At 41.4% G+C, this 20,645-nt stretch overlaps 3 protein-coding genes across 6 annotated transcripts in view; 2 read left to right on the forward strand and 1 right to left on the reverse strand.

Moving 5' to 3' along the window:
• LOC135791465 (uncharacterized) overlaps nucleotides 1-11,102 on the forward strand; it is a 67,144-nt gene extending 56,042 nt beyond the window's left edge. For all 3 annotated transcript variants that reach the window (XM_065301861.1, XM_065301863.1, XM_065301872.1), the window contains 8 exons: nucleotides 4,587-4,837; nucleotides 4,903-5,120; nucleotides 7,642-7,797; nucleotides 8,114-8,348; nucleotides 8,787-8,999; nucleotides 9,069-9,321; nucleotides 9,380-10,244; nucleotides 10,308-11,102. In XM_065301861.1, coding sequence (XP_065157933.1) covers nucleotides 4,587-4,837; nucleotides 4,903-5,120; nucleotides 7,642-7,797; nucleotides 8,114-8,348; nucleotides 8,787-8,999; nucleotides 9,069-9,321; nucleotides 9,380-10,244; nucleotides 10,308-10,474 — 2,358 coding nt within the window. In that variant the 3' untranslated portion in view covers nucleotides 10,475-11,102. The remainder of the gene's footprint in view (nucleotides 1-4,586; nucleotides 4,838-4,902; nucleotides 5,121-7,641; nucleotides 7,798-8,113; nucleotides 8,349-8,786; nucleotides 9,000-9,068; nucleotides 9,322-9,379; nucleotides 10,245-10,307) is intronic.
• Nucleotides 11,103-11,935: 833 nt separating this feature from the next.
• LOC135792514 (DNA (cytosine-5)-methyltransferase PliMCI-like) lies at nucleotides 11,936-20,303 on the forward strand. Of its 2 annotated transcripts, XR_010548358.1 has the most exons (14): nucleotides 11,936-11,988; nucleotides 12,392-12,698; nucleotides 12,756-13,776; nucleotides 13,839-14,268; nucleotides 14,323-14,738; nucleotides 14,796-15,154; nucleotides 15,272-17,157; nucleotides 19,184-19,235; nucleotides 19,358-19,409; nucleotides 19,523-19,574; nucleotides 19,688-19,738; nucleotides 19,852-19,903; nucleotides 20,017-20,068; nucleotides 20,182-20,303. XR_010548358.1 is itself a non-coding variant. In XM_065303185.1 (7 exons), the coding sequence occupies exons 1-7, from the start codon at nucleotides 11,942-11,944 to the stop codon at nucleotides 16,565-16,567; spliced, it is 3,876 nt and encodes a 1,291-aa protein (XP_065159257.1). In that variant the 5' UTR covers nucleotides 11,936-11,941; the 3' UTR covers nucleotides 16,568-17,424. The 2 variants fall into 2 exon arrangements, 1 of the variants encoding a protein (XP_065159257.1); XM_065303185.1 differs by lacking the exons at nucleotides 19,184-19,235; nucleotides 19,358-19,409; nucleotides 19,523-19,574; ... (2 more) ...; nucleotides 20,017-20,068; nucleotides 20,182-20,303 and having other exon boundaries at nucleotides 15,272-17,424.
• Nucleotides 17,379-18,492, reverse strand: LOC135792523 (uncharacterized). Its single transcript, XM_065303191.1, has 4 exons — nucleotides 18,383-18,492; nucleotides 18,150-18,195; nucleotides 17,540-18,085; nucleotides 17,379-17,463 (listed from the first exon to the last, which is right to left on the reverse strand). The coding sequence occupies exons 1-4, from the start codon at nucleotides 18,386-18,388 to the stop codon at nucleotides 17,396-17,398; spliced, it is 666 nt and encodes a 221-aa protein (XP_065159263.1). The 5' UTR covers nucleotides 18,389-18,492; the 3' UTR covers nucleotides 17,379-17,395.
• Nucleotides 20,304-20,645: the final 342 nt, after the last annotated feature.

Below are 20,645 nucleotides of genomic sequence, written 5' to 3' on the forward strand. Positions count from 1 at the left end.
AGGTACAGAAGGGAAAAAAGCGCCTTGCTGCCTTGCAAAACCGATCCACGTCAAGTAAACGCATCAACGTTGGAGGCAAACAAAAAAGCGGCGCGCCGGCAGCTGTCCTTCGCGGTACAAAAGACGTTGTTTTTCATGCGGGAGGCTGACGTACCCGCCGCGCACTTAGCCCAAAAAGCGCGCTCAAGCCGAGGAAGACAACTTGAATCCGGCTGCCAAATAAATGAGACAAGGGACTGTCTTGCGGAAAGCAGCCCCCCAGAAAGACGATATACAATGGTGGGCGCAAGCGGAGCAAACCGAGCGCGTCCGACGTTCGGAGATGGAGGGCACCACACACAGGTAGGCACGCAAAAAGTTTTTGTCGAAGGTAAATAGAGTAAGCGGTAGGAATACACAAGGATACACGATATATACACGACTGGCGTCGGAAGGCGGTCGATACCGTGATGTGTCCTGAGACGAAGACAAGAAAAGTGGATGGAAATGAATGGCAAACGGATGGCAACTGATGGGTAGAAGAAATGAGCACGATGTAAAGTGGATGTGTCGATTTGGATCTCGAGCTGCCAGTATCTAGCGTTTCGCCGCCCGCTCCCTTTTTAAGTCTCGAGTAGAAAGCAGCGGCGGCACCAGCAACCGGAGTAAGTAAAGATGCGAAAACTCTGCTTGCCGTTGTTGAGCGTCGCTGAACGCTTCTGACATATTGATCTAATTCAGATTGATTTTACATTCTCCGCGTTTTCTTTCCCATTCACGACTTTTTTGCCTGCTGGTTCTTATTCAATTTTCTGGTGAACAAGGACGCGAAAGACGCTTGTTTGGTTTTCCCTTGAAAAACGACGGGAATCCTGAGCGTGCTTGGTGTTAGGGCTGGAGCAAATCTTTGAAAGTGACGGAAAAACCAGCATGCTCTCCACCCTCGCCGTCACCCTTAGCACGTTTTCTACATATTCCGCATTCAATGAGGTTGCTTATCAGCACACGATGGATGAAATATTCGTCCGCCCGCAATTGTTTGCAACTTTAATTCTTTCAAAGAATATTTCACCGCAGCCCTTTTTTCCGGTTGTCAGGTTTTCTCGCCGTTCCACCCAACACAGCAGCGGTGGTTTAAGAACAATTCGGGTGAGATTAAAAATGTGGGTCTAATGCTGCGTTACGTTTAATTTATTTGTTTTTATTTCTGCTTTCCGTTTCTACCACATTCTGTCGACAAGTTTCGCGACAAACCCAAAACACCGCTTTCGCTTTACGAACCATTGATTTGTCAAATCCTATTCTGCTGGCGTTCGTCCAAGATTTAGGAAACGTAGAGCGCACTTTGTTCGCTTCTACCGACGCATCTGCTACGTTCTTTCGGCAGGCCCGCCCTTGTATCGTGCAAAATTGCAAAGAGACGGTAACCGCAATATTGTGCGACACATATCTGTTCGATGCCTGCGCCTTCGACAAACAGCGGCACGTCTGCGGAAGAAAAAACAAAGAAGGCGAACCAGCGACGACTTACGATGCCGCCCGCCGCAATATTTACCACTCAAATGTCTCGTAAATATCTACGCGACACACACCATGCGCGTTCGCCACAATACCGCCCACGCAGAGCACGAAATTCATGTAAAATCACAAAAAACAAGCGCACAGCATGGGTGCTTCCAAAAGATTTCATGAGAAAATAATGGTGTAAGGTACGAAATGTCGAGCAGCCTGTAAATATGATTTTAACACATTACTTAAAATAATAAATGTGGAGGCGCCGAATATGTTTTCGCACAAGCAGAAAGAACAACCGGAGAATTATTGGCGGTGCGACGGCGGCGATGACAAAACACGTCGAAATGACAACGAAGGACGAGAGACAGTTATTTACGATGGTAATAAAATCAAAATAATATGAAAAGAATTCATTATACACCAATGAAAATAGAAGCTGAGCCGCCCAGTCTCGTCAAGTAGCTGTACGCCGGACAAAATATAATTACGCCTGGGTTTTACGAGGCGAGCATGTTGAGCAGATGCTAAGTCGACGTTTGACGAACAAAAAAGGATGATGAATCGCAATGAGCCAAAATCGCAGGATCTCGAAAGTTGAGAAGTTAAGCGCCGGCGGAGTGGAGGAAATAAATTTTATATTGACGCAGGGATTTATTCATATTTTATTTAATTTCGTCGGAAGCTTTAGTCGCGATGGTGGCCGTCGCGCTCCAGCGTGCTCTCGCGATGGGATAATAAAATAAGGGAGCAATAAGCTTTTAAAATCGCAAATGTCTGGCGCCCTCGCGTCTCGTATCGCATGCGCTAAATCCATACATGTCAAAACCGATCGTCGCTGTCGGGCTTAGAGACGAGCGGAGAAGAGGATTCGCACACAGATGACTTTTTTCCAATCAAACTTTTTCAATATAGATCAATCAATTTCTAAAACTGACGCGCGGTTATATGAAGTCTATATGAGTTTTTAAGTGGTAGTGAGGTGAGTGTTTGTCGAGACAAAAATAAAACGGATGAACAAAAAACACAAAAAAAAAACAAAAATAATAACTACGAATTTCTGTTTTGCTCTAGAACTGTCTAGATTAGAATCTTTGTATTTTTGTGGTTTTGGAATTTTTACGAATATTAAAATAAGTTTTTTCACGATTTTGAGACACAAAAAGTGGCACTTTAAATACAGACGACCAAGGCCGTGACTAAAGTATTTTAGCCACGGGCTTTTGTCATGGGGTGGAGCTTGCGCCTGCGCATTTGCCCACGGTGCAAACCAATATTTATAACCTTACATTTCCTAGTAGTGTACGAGCGAATTTCGAAGATTAAAAATACGAAAGTTCAAATACAGAAACCCAAACGTGGAAATAAAGTGGAAGTAGAAAAAATTGCGTAAGCATCACGTGGCTAAACGTTATTAAACACTCGACTGATAAATCCCTTGTGACAAAAACTGCCGTTTAACCACTTGATACATAAAATACTATTTTTGAGGTATTCGAATTTTTAAGAACGTGAATGGGCAATGTGGATATTAGATGCGCTCTCTATATGTGCGCAAAGACGAGCGCAAGTAAAAACCGAAGAATTTTCACAATTGAAAGACAGTCGATATGATAATGCCGCCTATGCAGTGATGCAGCATATTAAACGACAAGGACGTGACGTGAACCCAAAAGCAACGTGCTGCACTGCAAACGGAAAATTGGAATTGTAACAATGACGCAACGCATTCGCACACCAAGAATGGTACGCATAGCATGCAATGCCATCTCCGCACCTGTGCGGTTTTAATATCTTTTCAATGATCTACTACTGTCGTTGTCGCCGGAACTGCCGGCGCAATGCGGTGCGGTAGAGTAAAACTCCTGGCGCACATCTTGCAACGCGTTTGAAATTAAAACTTCGGTGGTGAGCGATTGACTAATCAAAAATACAAACAAAAAATAAATGCAAATTCACGTCACATCGCTCCTGCCGTAAGTTGTGGGATTGAGGGATTTCTGGAAGTTGCCATTGCACGCAAACACCCTTTTGTTAAATTAATGCAAGCGCAATATTGATTTCCGGATGTAGTCGCACATAACTCAAGATTTGCTGGCAAGTCGACAGCGCCGATTTTATTTTATCCGCGCGTGCAGGCCCTTTGTGCGGCCTGTTTTAATATATTGGGGATCAAAAACAGGAACAATGACCACAAGCGCCCAGTGGAGGTCCGCATCGGGCATAATCCAAGCGTTAACACGTGCACCGATTATGCATAACAATTAGGTATAGATTGAAAACAGGTTCCGCAATTTGTTCGAAATTAAATCATGATTACAACGCCGCATCCTGAGGTGATTACGTCGATAAAATGCTGCCCGAAAGTCCATTAGTAGGTAGATAATAATTAGCACACCGGAGTAGTCGATGTATTCTACGTAAAATGTGACCGCAACGAAATTTGCTGACAGAATTATAGAATTATAGACGAATTGTTTACTGGGTAAATTATGCTGGTGAAAATAAAGCGTTCGTTGCATTTTTTTTTTCGTTGTTTGTTTTAAAGACGTCGTAATTTGAGCCTGCTGAATATCACATAACAGTTGTTGGCTGTTGGTGCATAATTGAAAAAATATATATAATACATAAAAATAGAGGCGCAATCATAAACGACAAGTTTTACGTTTAATTTGCCGGACGGACGAATGCGCCGGGCATGTCGAGCAAATTCCGAGAGCAAAAATAAACTAAATTTGCGCGTAAAACGAGTCATGACGACTTAATTACACCGACTTTTAGAACGTCTGTCACTTTTCTGCAGAAAAAAAAATAACACGCGCTGGGATGAATGCATAATAAGTACGAACGGCCGCTAGCGACGTTCACTTACAAGGCTTTTCATTTGTTGTTTACAAATACGTATTAACAGCATATTTTCTGCTTGAAATTAATAAATTATTTCACGCAGAAAACTATTATCATGAAAAAAAAAGATTTTTTTTTTAAATTAGTAAAAATGATTATTTTGAGAAAACATAGCAATGAAACTTGATTGATCTACAACGGGTGGTTAGGAACCTAAATGCTAGTAACAATTTTTCGTTTGGTTGCAGATTGTGGACGGAAACGCCAAGACGGACGTGTCCAATCGAAAAGAACCAGGCATCTTTTGTGGCGAGAGCGAGCAACCGCAGACGTTCATGTCCGAGACGTCGTTCGTGAAGGTCGTCTTCCATACTGACAACTTCACGGACCAGACCTACTTTAGCTTCGACACGCGTGCCGAACAACAACTCGTCGTCTATCTGCGCTATGGCCAACATCCCGAGCTGTATCCGAATCGGCGCGGCGAAGTCGTCCAGGGGTACGGCTAATCACGCCCGCCGATTGCGTGTGTTTTGTAATAATTCGATGCAAATTGATTTTCAGGTCGTACTGCGAGCGCATCTTCCGTGACTGCCGCCTTCAGACGTGCTACGTGCAGTCGCCGGCCTTTCCCGGCGTCTATCCGCGCAACCTTCACTGCCGCTACTACTTGAACACGCGTCTGCCCTTCATCAAGCTGTACATCGAGAACGAGGAGTTCAACATCGATGGGCAGCGCTGCGAAAACATCATGACGTGTCCCATGCGGCCGATATCGTCAGGTTCGTGCATACCGGCCAGCACCTTTTGCACCATCCCAACCCATGCCCCATCACGTTTAGAAACTCGACTGCAGCGCGTGAAGATTACAATTCCGCCACGACGCGTTTTATATTACCCGACCATAGCCGCCGCCTCGGCGTGTATAATACCACCTTATAGGACGGTAATGTAATAAAGACGAACCCAGTGTACGGGCGCGTTGTCGTCGCGCTACAGCCGGAGGAATATTTTATTCAAATTTCATTTCGCAAAATGCTTTTAAAACGTTCGCCCCCGTGTAACGTGCGCTTGGTGCGCGACGTCGCGCAATCGTGAATGTTTCATGTTGAAACGTGTCGGATTTATATGCGCAAAGTTCATCGCCGAGCGCAAACCGTCGAACCTGATCAGACGATTTGATTACGTAGGCGTTTTTCTGATAGCGACAAAGAAGCGCGGCGAGACTGGGACATCGTTTTGCGTTATGCTTTAAGCGAACGTTACACAGTTTCTCGCATTCATTTTTAAGCGCTTTTGTTTTGTCTCCGATTTATTACTGCTCTCATCCCGCAAAAACATTTGCGACTATTTTTTAATAATTTTTGCATTTATACATTTACCAAATGAATTAAATTACTGGAAATTTTTTGCATGAGTTTCTCGTTTTACTTAATCTTTCTCCGCGGCATTTTATGCGCGAAAAACCTTTATGATTTCATAATGAAAAAATCTGCCAAATTTCCCAATATTCTGAGAGTGTCAAGGGATTAGGCGAGGTTATAACACGCACAATATTCGCGGTGAAAGTACGCGGTGCTTTCGTTTTACGGGTTTTCCGGGCTTTATATGAACTCGCGTTAGGTGTGAATGTAGCAGCGCCCACATTGCGCCAACTTCATAATGAATTTAAAAATCGTATTCTATGAAACACGCATAATAACCGCCGGTCGAGTTGTGCGTTGGCCTATCCATTGTTTGTGGCAGCAGGAAATAAATTTATTGGAATTACAAGCGCGAATATGTAGCCCGCGGGCTAACGATTGCCGCGGCACTTCGCTGGTTCAAAGCGCGCAAAACATAAAAGAGACAAGCCTTCTATTATATTAAAAGAATCGCCAACACAACAGATTTTTTTTATATACTTCCACCGTAGCAAATTCAACTCAGCGAAATGTAACGCAATAAGAAAGTTTTTTCGTTTTCATTCGGCGCGGCGGCTTCTTTCTATCCCCTGGGCTGTTAACGCTTGCCCTCGTCGCGCGGTGCTCAATCTATGAAACAAATTGCGCTAATTAATAACTAGGATTTTTACATGGCGGAGATACTTCGGGCTGGTGTGCTGCCCGCCGCGCTATTCGTTCGCAGCATAACGAACGTTACTGATCGATCGGGCCTGAGCAACCGATGTGAACTAATTGAATTTTCATTATGGAATTTCATTAGTATTCAACTTACATGAATGGAAATTTTAATTGATTTTCATGTAGCCATTATGTGCGCCCGAACTCTTTGCACTCGAGCGCACAAGCGCGTGCGTGGTCTAGAAAAGTTGTTCGCAATTATTTCTTGATCAATCATTTTAAATTGCGGTTTTTCAAAGGCACACGCCCGCATTATGCATCGCTTAAAAAATACCCAACCCCCGATATTCGCTAACCGCGCTGTAATATGCAATATATCCTCCGGGGTATTGTTAATGCGTAATAAACGCTCCTCGTTAATGCAGCAAACAAGAACGGGCTCATCATCATTTCGCAAGAAATCAATTTGTGAACTGCAAGCAAACTAGAAAAAAAAACAGTTACAATGCCGACTCTGCGCGACCAGTCGAACAGTGGAATAACCGAGCGCTACGAGCGTAATTAAGTTAATTAAATTTTAAAACTTTTGATGACACAATATAACTTTCCGGCTTGCGAGATGGTTTAGCGTGTATACTTTCGTCGCATCTCACATACTCGGGACGTCTGATATCTTTGTTCGCTCAAGTGCACATGCTCACATGAAGTATTCAAACAAACACAAGCTGCGCCCAGGCAAATAAACGAATCTTTTGAGACACAGCAGCGATATGCCATCTTGCTCCTTACCACCACGTCTCGGTGTGCGGCTGCCACAGTGTTGTCCGGGCGTCGTTATTCCCGACTATTAGTTACTCTTGGCTACTAGTGTTTGTTCGCCGCGTTATCTGGCCGGCCGTTATCCGAAACATTAAGTGTACGTGTTCGGGCGATAAGAGTGCCTGCAAACTGAGGGCAATTCCTTCCACATGATGGGACCGCAGAGGGTGCTGCTGCATAAAAGCTTGATTTATATTTATGTACGTCCTGTGCCGCGCGCGCGCGCGCGCGCACAAAGGACGACACTGCTTTCCTCTTGCGGCGGCGGCGTTGTATACAACGGCGGACAATCGAACACATAGAAAAAATGTAAAATTGGATATCCGCAGGCTTTTCCTAGTGTAGTGCTTAATTCACTTTTGTGAATTCCGCTCGTCTGATGTATAGGAAATGATTTACCTACATGATTCGTACTTCGCAGGTCAAGAAAGCTGCCCATATGATTACATCAAGATATACGACGGCAAGAACGAGTTCAGCCCCGTTATCGGAACATTCTGCGGGATGGGCAAGTTTCCCTACTCTATAATCGGAACCTCGCAGGATTTATTCGTCGAATTCGTTTCTTCACCAGCAGGTAGTTTTTCTATTACGTTTTGCTTATTAAAAACAATACGCAGTGTAAGTATGGTGGCGCATCTTGTTCACAACATAAATATGAAATGATATCATGAAGAACATAAAAGTTTAGTGTCTACACTTGACTCCTCATAAAATGTCGCGTTTATTCGCATTTTTATTGCACAGCGAAGGACTCAATGTGAGTTGTGTCGGAATGAACACAAAAGCGCACCTTTTCATGTTTAATTGTTTAATATGTTATGCCCGTAACAATTCGTGAATATTTGTGCCAGATTGATAATTATGTGTCTTGTGTTTGCATTTTTTGCTAGGCCCACTGTTGAATACTGGTTTCCATTTCAACGTCGGCAATTGGCCGGGACACGTGGACACAGCCGGCAGTCGGAACGGCACGTGCGACTGGCTGCTATCGTCGGAGAGTCTTCGCGCGTCCGGCGACTCCGAGGGGATCTTCCTGTCCGTCGCGCATTGGTATCCGCCGCACACGAGCTGCACGTATTTGATGCAAGGCGAGGAGAGCGAGATCGTTCGTCTTTATTTCCCCAGGTAGCACGCCAGCCATTTGCTTCAATTTTCCATGCTTCAGATTCGCTCTTATTCGCTCGACGGCTCTTATCCTCATCCCCCCACTCATGCACAAACATCATCCTTCAGCAATACTTCAGAATTTCAATTATTTTCAATATTCCATTCTTTTACCCTTACGGATTCTTTTTGTTCTCGAACCGGTTGGTGACGGCATCATTTCAAAGTTTGCTTTTTTCTGTCACGTATTTTCTCTGCTTTCATCAGGCATACTCTCGTACACGTAGGAATAAGACCTAATGTTTTTCATATTTTGCAAGCGCCTCTGCGCGCTCGCTCACTTTCGAATTCCCATTGGTTTATTTCTCGTTTCATTGTGCCAACAACGCGCTGCGCTGTTTTTATTCCATGGAATTATTTATTTGCAATGTAATGCGCGCCTTTTCTTTCCGAATGCAGCTTTCGTATAAATCGAATCGAATCGCCGATCCAGCCGATCGATGGCGATTGCGGCGAATCCCTCACTTTGTACGATGCGCCGTGGCCGGATGATTCGAAAATCATCAAAACTTTTTGCGACACGTTCTCCAAGGCAATGGAGAAGCACGATTTCGTCTCGACTGGGAACGCACTTTTTGTGCGCTTTGAAAGCAAAACTGGCAGCTACAGCGGGTACGTAATTCCGCGCGCGATAATAATAAGGAAAAACTCTAAAGTTGCGTCAATATTTTCCCCGAATAGATCATCATTGTACTACTGGGCACATTACGACTTCTTCAACAATACGAAGCTTGGCGAACCGGTGCCGGGGAAACAGTGTGATGAAGTGTTTGCTTCGTGGAGAACCACCAAGGGCTGGCTGCGCTCGCCACTTAACACGCTCGTTTACAAGCAAGCACCTGCCGGTGAAGACGTGCAGTGCTTGTATCGCTTTGTAACTGATAAGCGACTGTACGCCCGCGTCATCGTCACCGTCTTCAACATCCATTTCAAGGTAAACCTGTACTTAACCAACGACACGACTCGTTACATTAATGCGTGTGCACTTTTAGGATCATCCCTACAATCCAGGTCTTTGTACCAATTGCCTGGAGGACCGTGTAGATAAACTAGTGATCTGGGAACCTCTTCCTCCCGGCGTAAACTCATCCCATCCAATGACGCCATTATCGAAAGCTGCACATAGCGGAGAAGTGACCTGCCTTTGCAACCGGCACATTGGCTCCACCACAATCATCTCCCGTGGTGAACAAATGAACCTTCAGCTAATTGTGGACAACGCGCATGCAGCGCTCAGTTATTTCAAACACACCTCGCCGCTTTTTGAGGCGAGCTACGAATTTGTCCATGGTCCACTCTGTGGCCCACCAATTGTCAATCCGACCACCGACGGTGAAATCCACTATCCGTATTATGAGGCAATTGGATATGTCGAGCCACCGAAAAGTATTCGTTGCATTTGGGAAATCAAAGTGAACAAAGAGCGCGACTTGTGGATGCATTTCGATCGCATCAAGTTTGCTTCAAAGCACTGCGATGATGGTGTGGTTGATATTTTCATCAAGGGCAAGGTTGATCCGTATTTGAGCATCTGTGGCGAGAATGTCTCTATGACCAAAGAACTGCCCATTCTGTCCGCTGCTGAGCTTAGCCCGGATGGGCATGATCCCAGCATCACAATACAGTTTGTTGGAAGGACGTCCCCAACGCGTGCGGCTTTCAAAATCGCATGGACCGAGTTGTTCCATCTGCCGCGGAATACGGACGGTAGTCTGATGAGCAGTCGGTTGACGGAGGGTGGAAGCGTGGATGATGGGGGGTGTGAATTTCAGTGCCCAGGTGAAGCAGGCCTATGCATACCAGCTCGCTTGGTTTGTAATGGCGTCATAAACTGTCCCAACGTTACTGCTCATTCAGGTATGTTGAAAATTTTTGTTTAACATTGATATAGAAATTGATTTTTGTGTTCTGTTATGGCAGGTAACATCATAAGCGACGAATCAGAGGAAATCTGCAAAGGCGATGCGATACCGGAGATCAATCTACTCTACGTTGCGGTTGGCATTATACCCGTCGTAGTGATGTTGTTCTGCATATGTTATTGCTTGTGTCGATGTTGCTGTAAATATTGTTGTGTGGACGATTAAAACAATGCAGCAGAATTGAAATGCTGATCGGTCAACGTATATAAGTAACATTGTTTAAGGAACGCGCGGATGTATCCATTAACAATTAATAAAAACGACAAACATGCAACTAATCAGGCAGTGAACGAACGCTTAAACAAAGTGAAATAACAAAAACTTTTAACTTACTAATAAATAAATGTAGCGCGCGTTTCAATCGCGTATAATGTGACTACAATTTATCCTTTTTACCAAAAAGAATATGAATAATGTTACAAATTTAAGGGTAAAGCGCTGCGTGCAAGTTAAAAAGTAATTTTAAACCAATGTAAACACGCCGCGGCGATCCTCGTCGATAAGATACAAAACACCCACCAAACTTCAATCCCGTTGAATGGACTAACGTTTTAATTAGAAATTTTAGTTAAATAAAAAAAAATCAAACACTCTAATCCTAAATAAAAAAAAAACTCTTGCTCCTAAGAACGAAGTTCATAATTGATTCGAATCATACTATTACGAATTACCCCTGGCTGATGTCGCCCCGTTGAAACTAATGTTTAATATGTGACTGATGACTGTTGAAAGTGGAATTATAATAAAGCAGGAGGCGAAAATTGCACGAGCAGAGATGCTCAGTTTTCACTAATCCTTTCACTTTACTTTTGGAACAATTGCGATCCTTTGTCATGACGTGTTGCACCTAAAATGCAATATCGGAACAATGTTTTCTTTCCTTGTATTGTATATACTAACTTCTATGCAATTCACGTACATATGTGATAAATATTACAATTGCAACAATAATAAAGTATTGTTTTGAAAAAATACCCGAGTATATACACGATGTAAATAAACCATGTTATTTGTGCAAAATTATTTTAAATTTTGAATTTGTTTTTTTAGGTTATCGTTTCAAATAGTATTGCCATTTTCCTACATTAAAAGGACTTGTGGCACGCGTCGTAAAACCCAATAATATTTTTTGCCACAAGTGCGAAACATGTTTAATTTGAAGAGTATGGTTTCACTATACATTACCGGAAAGCAACTCAACATTCTAACAAGAAATGTTTTGAATTCTGAACCGACCCGATAAGCTAAATGTTATGGACATTCTATATGGACACCGCTAATTGTTATTCTCAACAATTTTAAATCTACTTAATTGTAATCTACGTCTACTTAGTAATCAATATTCACCTCTTTAGCAAAGACTTTTGTTTTTTACTTTTGCTGCACTTTTCGAACTTTTTTAGTGTGAAATGCTTTATCTCTCTTTTCTTTTATATCACAGCATTTCAATGGCAATTGAGAAGTGAACTATATATGTATTACATTAAATGTTGATTTTTATCCTTAAATCTATGTTTACTTCGAATTTGCGCTCAGGAAAGCTCAGCTGAATTTGGCTATTTTGAATTAATTTGAAACGTATGGAGCGCCTCTACAGGAACAAATCAAAACTAAAGTTAGCAGCGTGATCGCATGTTCCAATCGTTTGCAAGTCAGTCTGTTGGTCAGCCATGTAGCAGGTAAACACTTGTTTTGTTTTGTTTTACGAGGGTATTCTGTTTTGTGGGGTTTACGAGCAATTTGTGGGAGACTCTAAATTAATTACGCGTAGATTGAGCACTTTCGCGTTGTTTTTCCGCGAAATACTAACTTTTACATGGGGAGCCGGCATTCAAAGCACTTAACCAAACCAAAGAATTTTAAACAAAATACATATAGTAATCACAGCATGGGTTCAACGTAAAAAACATATTTGTTTTGATAATGTTCAGGATCCAAGTTTCCAGGTTAATTTTTATATTGTTTTATTTCAAATTTGAAATATTGCCTTACAACCGTTACTATGAATTCAGGTTATAACAAAAAAAAATTAGTTTTCAAATGATAGATCACAATGCAAGATTTACATCAGATCATTTGCAGCATTATGGCTGATGAAAAATACTCTGAGCAGTTTGATGACAATGGAAATGAAACCGAAAGCGCCAGTAAACGGTTCAAAGCTAACAATTGTGAAGAAGTCACAGAGAACAAAATTGAGATAAGAGTTCAAAATACATCAAAAGCTCAGAAATGTGTCATCTGTAAACAGTATGAGGATCAAGTCATTTTATACAATGGACATCCAACCGATTCAGTTCCTGAGTATATTGCATTGACTGATGATGACCTAATTGCTGCTGGGGATGAGGATGCCATGGATAAGCAGGATGAACGTCCTAGTCATAAAGTAATTTTAATCCAATGAAACAATGTAGTAAGAAATATAACCATTTCCATATTTTAGATTACTTTATATAATGTTTATGATAAGCTGGGGCACTTGGTGCCAATAGACACTGGTTTAATTGAAGAGGAAGTCTTATTGTTTGTGTCTGGCTATGTGAAGCCAATTTATGATGAAGATGAGTCTGCTGAGACTGGAATACCAACTCATGATATTGGACCCATCACAGCCTGGTATTATTGCCATTCTGGATTTACTAGTGATGATCTGACTGTATCATTTGAAACGCCTTATGCTGAGTATTGCATGATGGCGCCATGTGAAACATACGCGCCTATAATGAAATCATTAAAGGAAAAAATTCAAATATCCAAGATTGTGATGGAATTCCTAATGTCTGAATCATTGCAACAGCCTACTTATGAAGATATCCTGCAGAAACTCCACACTTGCAAAGACGCGAATATGAATGAGGAGTGTTTACTTCGGAATGCGCAGTTTGTATGTGATCAGATCCTGCGCGTTGATCAGACGGCTGATGAGGATGATGCTACACTCTTGACTTTGCCATGTATTCGAAGTCTGATCAAAATCGCAGGAGTTTCTTTTGCCGGGCGAAAATGGAATCAAATGATTAATGTCAGTTTGCAACGGAGTGTGAAGAAGTCTTCGAAGGGTTCAGCCACCACAACGGTGTTAGTTCGAAAAGTATTGGAAAATTTCTTCACCAATCATATTGCGAATAATAACGATGAGATTAAGACTCCAAAACAGACCGGTTGTGGAACATGTGAGGCTTGCCAACAGTCTGACTGTGGCCATTGCCTTGCCTGTCGCGATATGCTTAAGTTTGGCGGGATAGGGTGGTCGAAACAACCTTGTAAAATGAGGTGGTGCCCAACTGAGGCTCTACAAGAAGCAGAAGACTGCGATACGTTCGATGCGGATGAGGACTCTGAAACACTCGCAGTAGACGAAGAGACGTTTTCTTGTTCGAAGAGAATTATTAACCAAGTTGAATGGATTGGTGATGCATTAAGTGAACAAAACGGCCGGACATATTATCAGTTCGCTACTGTTGGTAAGTTTATTTGAATCTTTTTGAAATTAATTCAAAAATTATTCTGTATTAAATAATTATAGGAAATGCGCAAATAACAACTGGAGACTATGTAATTCTAAATCCAGTCGTGCCAAACCACCCACTTCTTGTAGCCGAAGTTGTCTACATGTGGAATGATACCGAAAAAGGTCCAATGTTCCACGCGCATTTTTTCATCCGCGGATCGAACACGGTTTTGGGCGAAACAGCGGATCCCAGGGAGATTTTTGTGCATGACAGTTGCGACAATTGCCCTCTGGGCACAATTGTCCGTAAGGCCATCGTAGAGAAACGTTTACCAACCATTGATTGGGCCCTGATTGGTGGTGGCGACAGCCTATCACCTATATTGGAAGATGATGGGGAAACGTATTTCTTTTCAAAACGTTACAATGCAGAACACGCCAGATTTGAGGATTTGCGGTCAGCAGATTTTGGATCGGAATCAATTTCCCCGTGTGAAGCATGCACGTTAGTAAAGTTTAACTTATTACGTTAATTATTTCATAATAATTACTTTCACAGTGCCAATCATCAGAGGCGTTTATTTAATACTCCTAAGATGGAAGATAACTCTGTGATATACCATGGTGAAGAATACAAAGTAGGGAGCGCGGTGTACTTAACGCCCGGAGTGTTCAAATACTTGAAAATCTCGTTTGACACTGAGGACGATTGTTTATCAACAAAAAGCGACTTCGATAGTGCTTTATATCCGGAGTCTTACCGCAAGAACCATGAAAATATTAAAGCATCTAATTTGGGTGCAACTGAACCATTTGCTATTGCATTGATCGAGGCAATTTTTGAGGAACATTCCACTACGAATGAATCAAACATCAAACTCAGGGTTAAGAAGTTCTATAGACCTGAAAACACGCATAAAGGCGCGGCTTTAAATCGTCAGTGCGATCTGAACATGTTGTATTATAGCGAAGAAGGTACTTTATTTTTGTTGGATGATTCTTTTTAGTTTTTTTTTTTAATTTCATTTCTAGAGGATATAGTTGACTTCCTCGATGTACAAGGTAAATGCTTTATCACTTATGGTTATAACATAGAGGGTTCTCTGAACGAATGGACGACTGAAGGTCCTCACCGGTTTTATTTTCTCGAGAAATACGATTCGGAAACGTTGACCTTTGAGGATGTTCCGTCCAGCGCGATGAGAATGGGCCAGAGAGGTAAAGATTCGAGAAAACAGAAGAATAAAAGCAAGAAAGGGTCAGTCAAGTCGTTCGAAGTTGCGCCAAACTATAAAAATATGGAAGAGTTGTCTTGTTTGGACGTGTTTGCAGGATGTGGAGGCTTCTCCGAGGGATTGCTTCAGAGTGGAGTTGCTAAAATACGTTGGGCTGTAAGCGCTTTCAATTTGATTCGTATCAGTAATTCTATATCGGTTTGCGCATGTCTGAATATTCCATCTTTACGTTGACAAATTCATTCACTCGTATAAGCAAAAAAATGTTTTCAGATTGAAAAAGATGCTGCAGCTGCAAAAGCATATCAGGTAAATAATCCGGACGTGCACGTATTTACCACTGACAGTAATCAGTTCCTAATGGATGTGATGGACGGCGATGGCTTTGCCCAGGGCATGCCATTCAAAGGGGAAGTGCAATTATTAGTGGGCACGCCACCGTGCCAGGCATTCTCCGGAATGAATAAATTCAACGCTGGAGAGTTTGCGAATTTTCAACATTCTCATATTGCTTCGTATCTCTCGTACTGCGAGTATTACCGCCCGAATTATTTAATTCTCGACAATGTTGGGGATTTCGTTTTCTTTAAGAAAAGTCTTGTGTTAAAGTTGACTCTGAGGTGCTTATTGGCCATGGGTTATCAGGCGACTTTTGGTGTCATTCAGGCCGGACATTATGGGGTGCCACAAAGTCACAGAAGGTTGATTATATTTGCTGCCGCGCCGGGATACGAATTACCGAATTATCCCGAACCATGTCATGTATTGCGAAAGATGCAATGTGAATCGTCGGTCCAAGTTGGAGATCATCGATACACTAATGGTACACGTTGGATAGGCTCTGCGCCACTCAGACCAATCACGGTGTATGATGCATTGGCCGATCTGCCGGCAATTCAAAACGGTGCCAGCATGCGTATCCTACCTTATGACACGGATGCCATTACGCACTTTCAACGCCAGATGCGGAACGCCGGCGGCCAGTTAAACACGATCTCCGACCACATCTGCAAAAACATGCCACCCTTGGTCGAAGCACGCATGTCTTACATCCCGCTAGCACCCGGCAGCGATTGGCGTGACTTGCCGAACCTGGAGGTGCGTCTTAAAGATGGCTCCTACACCAATACACTGCACTACGCATACCATACTAAGCAACAAGCCAATTGTGAGACACCCAGAGGAGTGTGCATCTGTGCCACCGAGGAGGCCTGCTGCGATCCGTCCGATCAACAGTTGAATACATTGATACCGTGGTGTTTACCGCACACGGCGGATCGCCACAATCATTGGACGGGACTGTATGGACGCTTAGAGTGGGATGGAGTCTTTAGTACGACGGTGACTAATCCAGAACCTATGGGCAGGCAGGGTCGCGTCTTGCACCCAGAGCAGCATCGGGTTGTTAGTGTGAGGGAGTGTGCGAGGTCGCAGGGATTTCCAGACAAGTACGAGTTTGCGGGCAATATATTCGATAAGCATCGGCAGGTGGGAAATGCGATGCCACCGCCTGTAGGCGCGGCACTTGGCAGGGAGATTTTACAAGCGTGCCTTAATTCGAAGGTTTAAAGATTTGAAGTATGAATTATTTTATTTTGTTATATTAAACTGTTTGTACCGCTACGTGATACTGCAAGATGTGTCGAAACGCATGTTAGAAAAAAGTTGAGAAGTTTGGCACTTCGAAAATTGTCAGATTGTTGCAATTGTTTGTGTTAATTTACGGCAGCAAAGTTTTAAGTCCATTTTACCATTGTTCTACCACCAAAGTATTTATATCCATATCTCATGTAATGATTAAGTAAGTTTATACGAATACCAATGCTAGTTTAATTCGAAATAGTCAGTTTTGGATGGTGAGATGTATGTAATAATATTTAATATATTTTGTAATTCCTTGCTGGGAATTTTGCTTGAGCGTTGAAAATTTAAAGCAGTTTAAAATATTTAAATTGTGAAATAAGCAGTTAAGCCTTGGCCTTGTGCCACTAGATTTAAATGTTTCGCATGCGCAGTACGGACTTCCGGTGCTGGCACATCTGCGCATGCCGTCCTGTATCTTGCATTTACCGCACGCTCGAGTCACGCGCATCTAGCCCGGCCTTTGAGTTGCAAGCATCTCTTTAACATTTTAATCGTGCTGTTCAAATCTTGTGAATGTAAGCTATCATAAATATTAGTTCTTATTGATCATGCATGTTCATGTACATATGTATATATTTCTCATTTCATTAAACCGAAGGCGCACTGTTCCAAAAGTTACTATCACAAATGTGAACAGTTTACACACGCTATATAGCACAGGTAATTTTAAATTTAATTATTTTTAATGTATCCAATGTAAGCGCACCAACACGCACTTCTGAACAGGATTTGATTGCTATTTAATAGTAATTTTTATTGAATAAAACCTCGAATGGAACCAGCTTCAAGTTTAGATTCGAATTTCGGCAGAGAATTGGATCCTATAAAATAAAATATATAAATCTGAAGGCAAATTAAACTTAAAGCGCACAAATTTGTTAAAATTAGTTAACTTACTATCGGTACTGCTGTTTATATATTTGCGTACATCTGAAACAATGTCTGTATTGCTTTCTTCAAATGTTGTATTATAACCGCTCTGACTGGTGGTGGTCGTGATGGAAATTGTTTCTTCGGTAGTGTCAAGACGTACGGCTTCAATCCATTCTGACTCTGATAATGCCGATAGCACTGCACAGCGTTTAATGCGTTGACGCTTTGGTGTCTGGTACACCCATTCCGACGATGGTATCCTAGGCAGTGTCGGCGATTCCACTGTAGGAGTTTGATTGCACATCGGATCCAACTTTGTGTTTAATATTTTACATTTTTTGCTCTGTCTCTTTTTCGCTGGTTTTCTTGGTTTCTTATCCATCTTGCCATTGTTTCCATTCAGTTTTTCAATTTCCTTTAATAATCTGCTCACGCTAGCATTGATATGGCATTTGCTGGACTGCACTTCAGCTTCTAAGTGTTTGCTGAAGTCGTCACTAATCTGCGTAGATGATTCTCCCATTAGAAATTCAGATGCTGTTGCACTGCGAGTACGAATCGGTGAACGAGCTGAAATTAATCATGTCAGATTTTATTTTCATTTACACGAACTAATGTTGTAATTATGACTTACCATATTGCTGTTTGCTAGAATTTTGTTTTGTCCTGCTAAGGTACATCTGTTGCATTAGGAGAACGTAGAAACAAAATTAGTATTTAGTGCAGCATTTCAGGGACATAAACAAGTAACAAGCTCATGTGTGCTTTTTACCGAAGTTTGCATCAAAATATTATGAATTTGTGGAGTTTGAAATATATGAGTACGAGTGAAACTAGTCAATCTACAAAAAGTGAACACTGACTCACCGTCATAATTCGAACTTGAACAATCAAATTTGAAAAATCACTGTAATTGATTTCAACTAAAATTTTCAACCAACTTGAACTCACTTAAATAACAAAAGAAAACTTTTCTGACGTTACCATGGAAACAGTATAGGCAACTTATGGTGCGTTCTGTAGTGTCCTAGACGCTATCCCTTCTTTACTTCGTCACAATCTCTTGATTGTCATCAGGAGCACCAAGGACATCGAGCGAAACGAGGGAAGTTTGATTCTTGTTAAATATAAGCAGATGGCGCAGGTATCGGAAGTCGTTTTGTCGGCGAGCAATATTTTGCACACTTAGTCGGTGTTACGCTGTCGTGGTGTTTAGACGCGTTGTATTTGTTCAGTGCAATAAGCGAAAAGCTAACGATTTACTCCGTGTGAAACTGAAAGTTGCGTGACTTCGTCTACTACGCGCTTATGTGCCGACGACCGCCGGATTTTTTTCCCTGGGTATGAATTCCAAGTGGATTTATTTATTAAACTTGTTCATTTGTTATTTCGTGTAAATACACAACGTGTGTAGCGCGTGTGAACAGATCGTAAGTTCCAGCAGATAACTTGCGGAAACGTGTGCGTGCACGTTTATTTTTCATCGATAAATGAATAAAATAGCATGCAAGTAAGGTCAAGTAAAAATTATGTCTTTTTAATATTTCAGGTTCAATCGCATTTTTATTATTTATGTTTATAATTCAGTCAATACATGATAATTTAATCTTATAATTTGGTTCACGTTTATTCCTTGTTTTCACGAAGTCTAATTTTTGAATGTTTTAGGAATTTTCCACCAGAATCCGATATCGTAGAAGAACCATTCTTTTAGCAGATGGTAAGTATTAAATTTCTCTATTGTTTTCATCAATAAATTTCGTGATTATCTTACGAAATAACTCAAATAACCCTTCAAATTGCATTATTGTGTTGCGAAGGACTAATTTTTGATGGTTTTAGGGATTTTCCACCTGAGTCCGATATCGCAGGAGAACCATTCTTTCAGCAGATGGTAAGTATTAAATTTCTTTATTGTTTTCATCAATAAATTTTGTGATTATCTTACGAATTAACCCTTAAAATTGTATTTTGGTGTTGCAAAGGACTAATTTTTGATTGTTTTAGGGATTTTCTACTTGAGTCCGATATCGTAGAAGAAACATTCTTTCAGCAGATGGTAAGTATTAAATTTCTCTATACTTTTCATCTATAAATTTCGTAACTATCTTACGAAATAACCTTTAAAATTGCATTTTTGTGTTGCGAAGGACTAATTTTGGATGGTTTTAGGGATTTTTCACCTGATTCCGATATCGTAGAAGAACCATTTTTCAGCTGATGGTAAGTATTATATTTCTCTATCGTTTTCATCAATAAATTTAGTGATTATCTCACAAATTAACCCTTAAAATTGCATTTTTGTGTTGCGAAGGACTAATTTTTGATGGTTTTAGGGATTTTCCACCTGAGTCCGATATTGTAGAAGAACCATTCTTGCAGCAGATAGTAAGTATTACATTTCTCTATCGTTTTCATCAATAAATTTTGTGATTATCTTACGAATTAACCCTTAAAATTGTATTTTTGTGTTGCGAAGGACTAATTTTCTATTGTTTTAGGGATTTTCTACCTGAGTCCGATATTGTAGAAGAACCATTCTTTTAGCAGATAGTAAGTATTAAATGTCTCTATCGTTTTCATCAATAAATTTCGTGATTATCTCTCGAATTAACCCTTAAAATTGCATTTTTGTGTTGCGAAGGACAAATTTTTTATTGTTTTAGGGATTTTCCACCTGAGTCCGATATTGTAGAAGAACCATTCTTTCAGCAGGTAGTAAGTATTAAATTTCTCTATCGTTTTCATCAATAAATTTTGTGATTATCTCACGAATTAACCCTTAAAATTGCATTTTTGTGTTGAGGAGGACTAATTTCGCTTCGACCTTGGCTTGCGCAGCATACTGTGCGCTGCCATTTTAATCCTTCATCGCGGGTTACCGGCTCAAGCCAGTCAGTGGTGCGCAGTTGTTCGGTGTGCACGTGTTTTTATCTTCTCCGTCGATCTTCATCCCGACTGTTAGCAATTCTGTTGTTTTAATACTGTAGAAGCGTTTGATCATCGATTGTCATCGACTACTGACTAAATGATTTATTGTGTATCGAATCCAGAATTAAGAGTTCACCTCGTTCCCGTGTGAATGCCATCAGCCACCGACCGTCGGATCTCCTCCGTTGGGCTACTGATT

Source organism: Atheta coriaria, unplaced genomic scaffold (genome assembly GCF_025399875.1).
Source record: "Atheta coriaria isolate IRGN ID8LTWV9N9 unplaced genomic scaffold, Caltech_Dcor_3.1 hic_scaffold_1_pilon, whole genome shotgun sequence".
NCBI classification, from domain to species: Eukaryota; Metazoa; Arthropoda; class Insecta; order Coleoptera; family Staphylinidae; genus Dalotia; species Dalotia coriaria.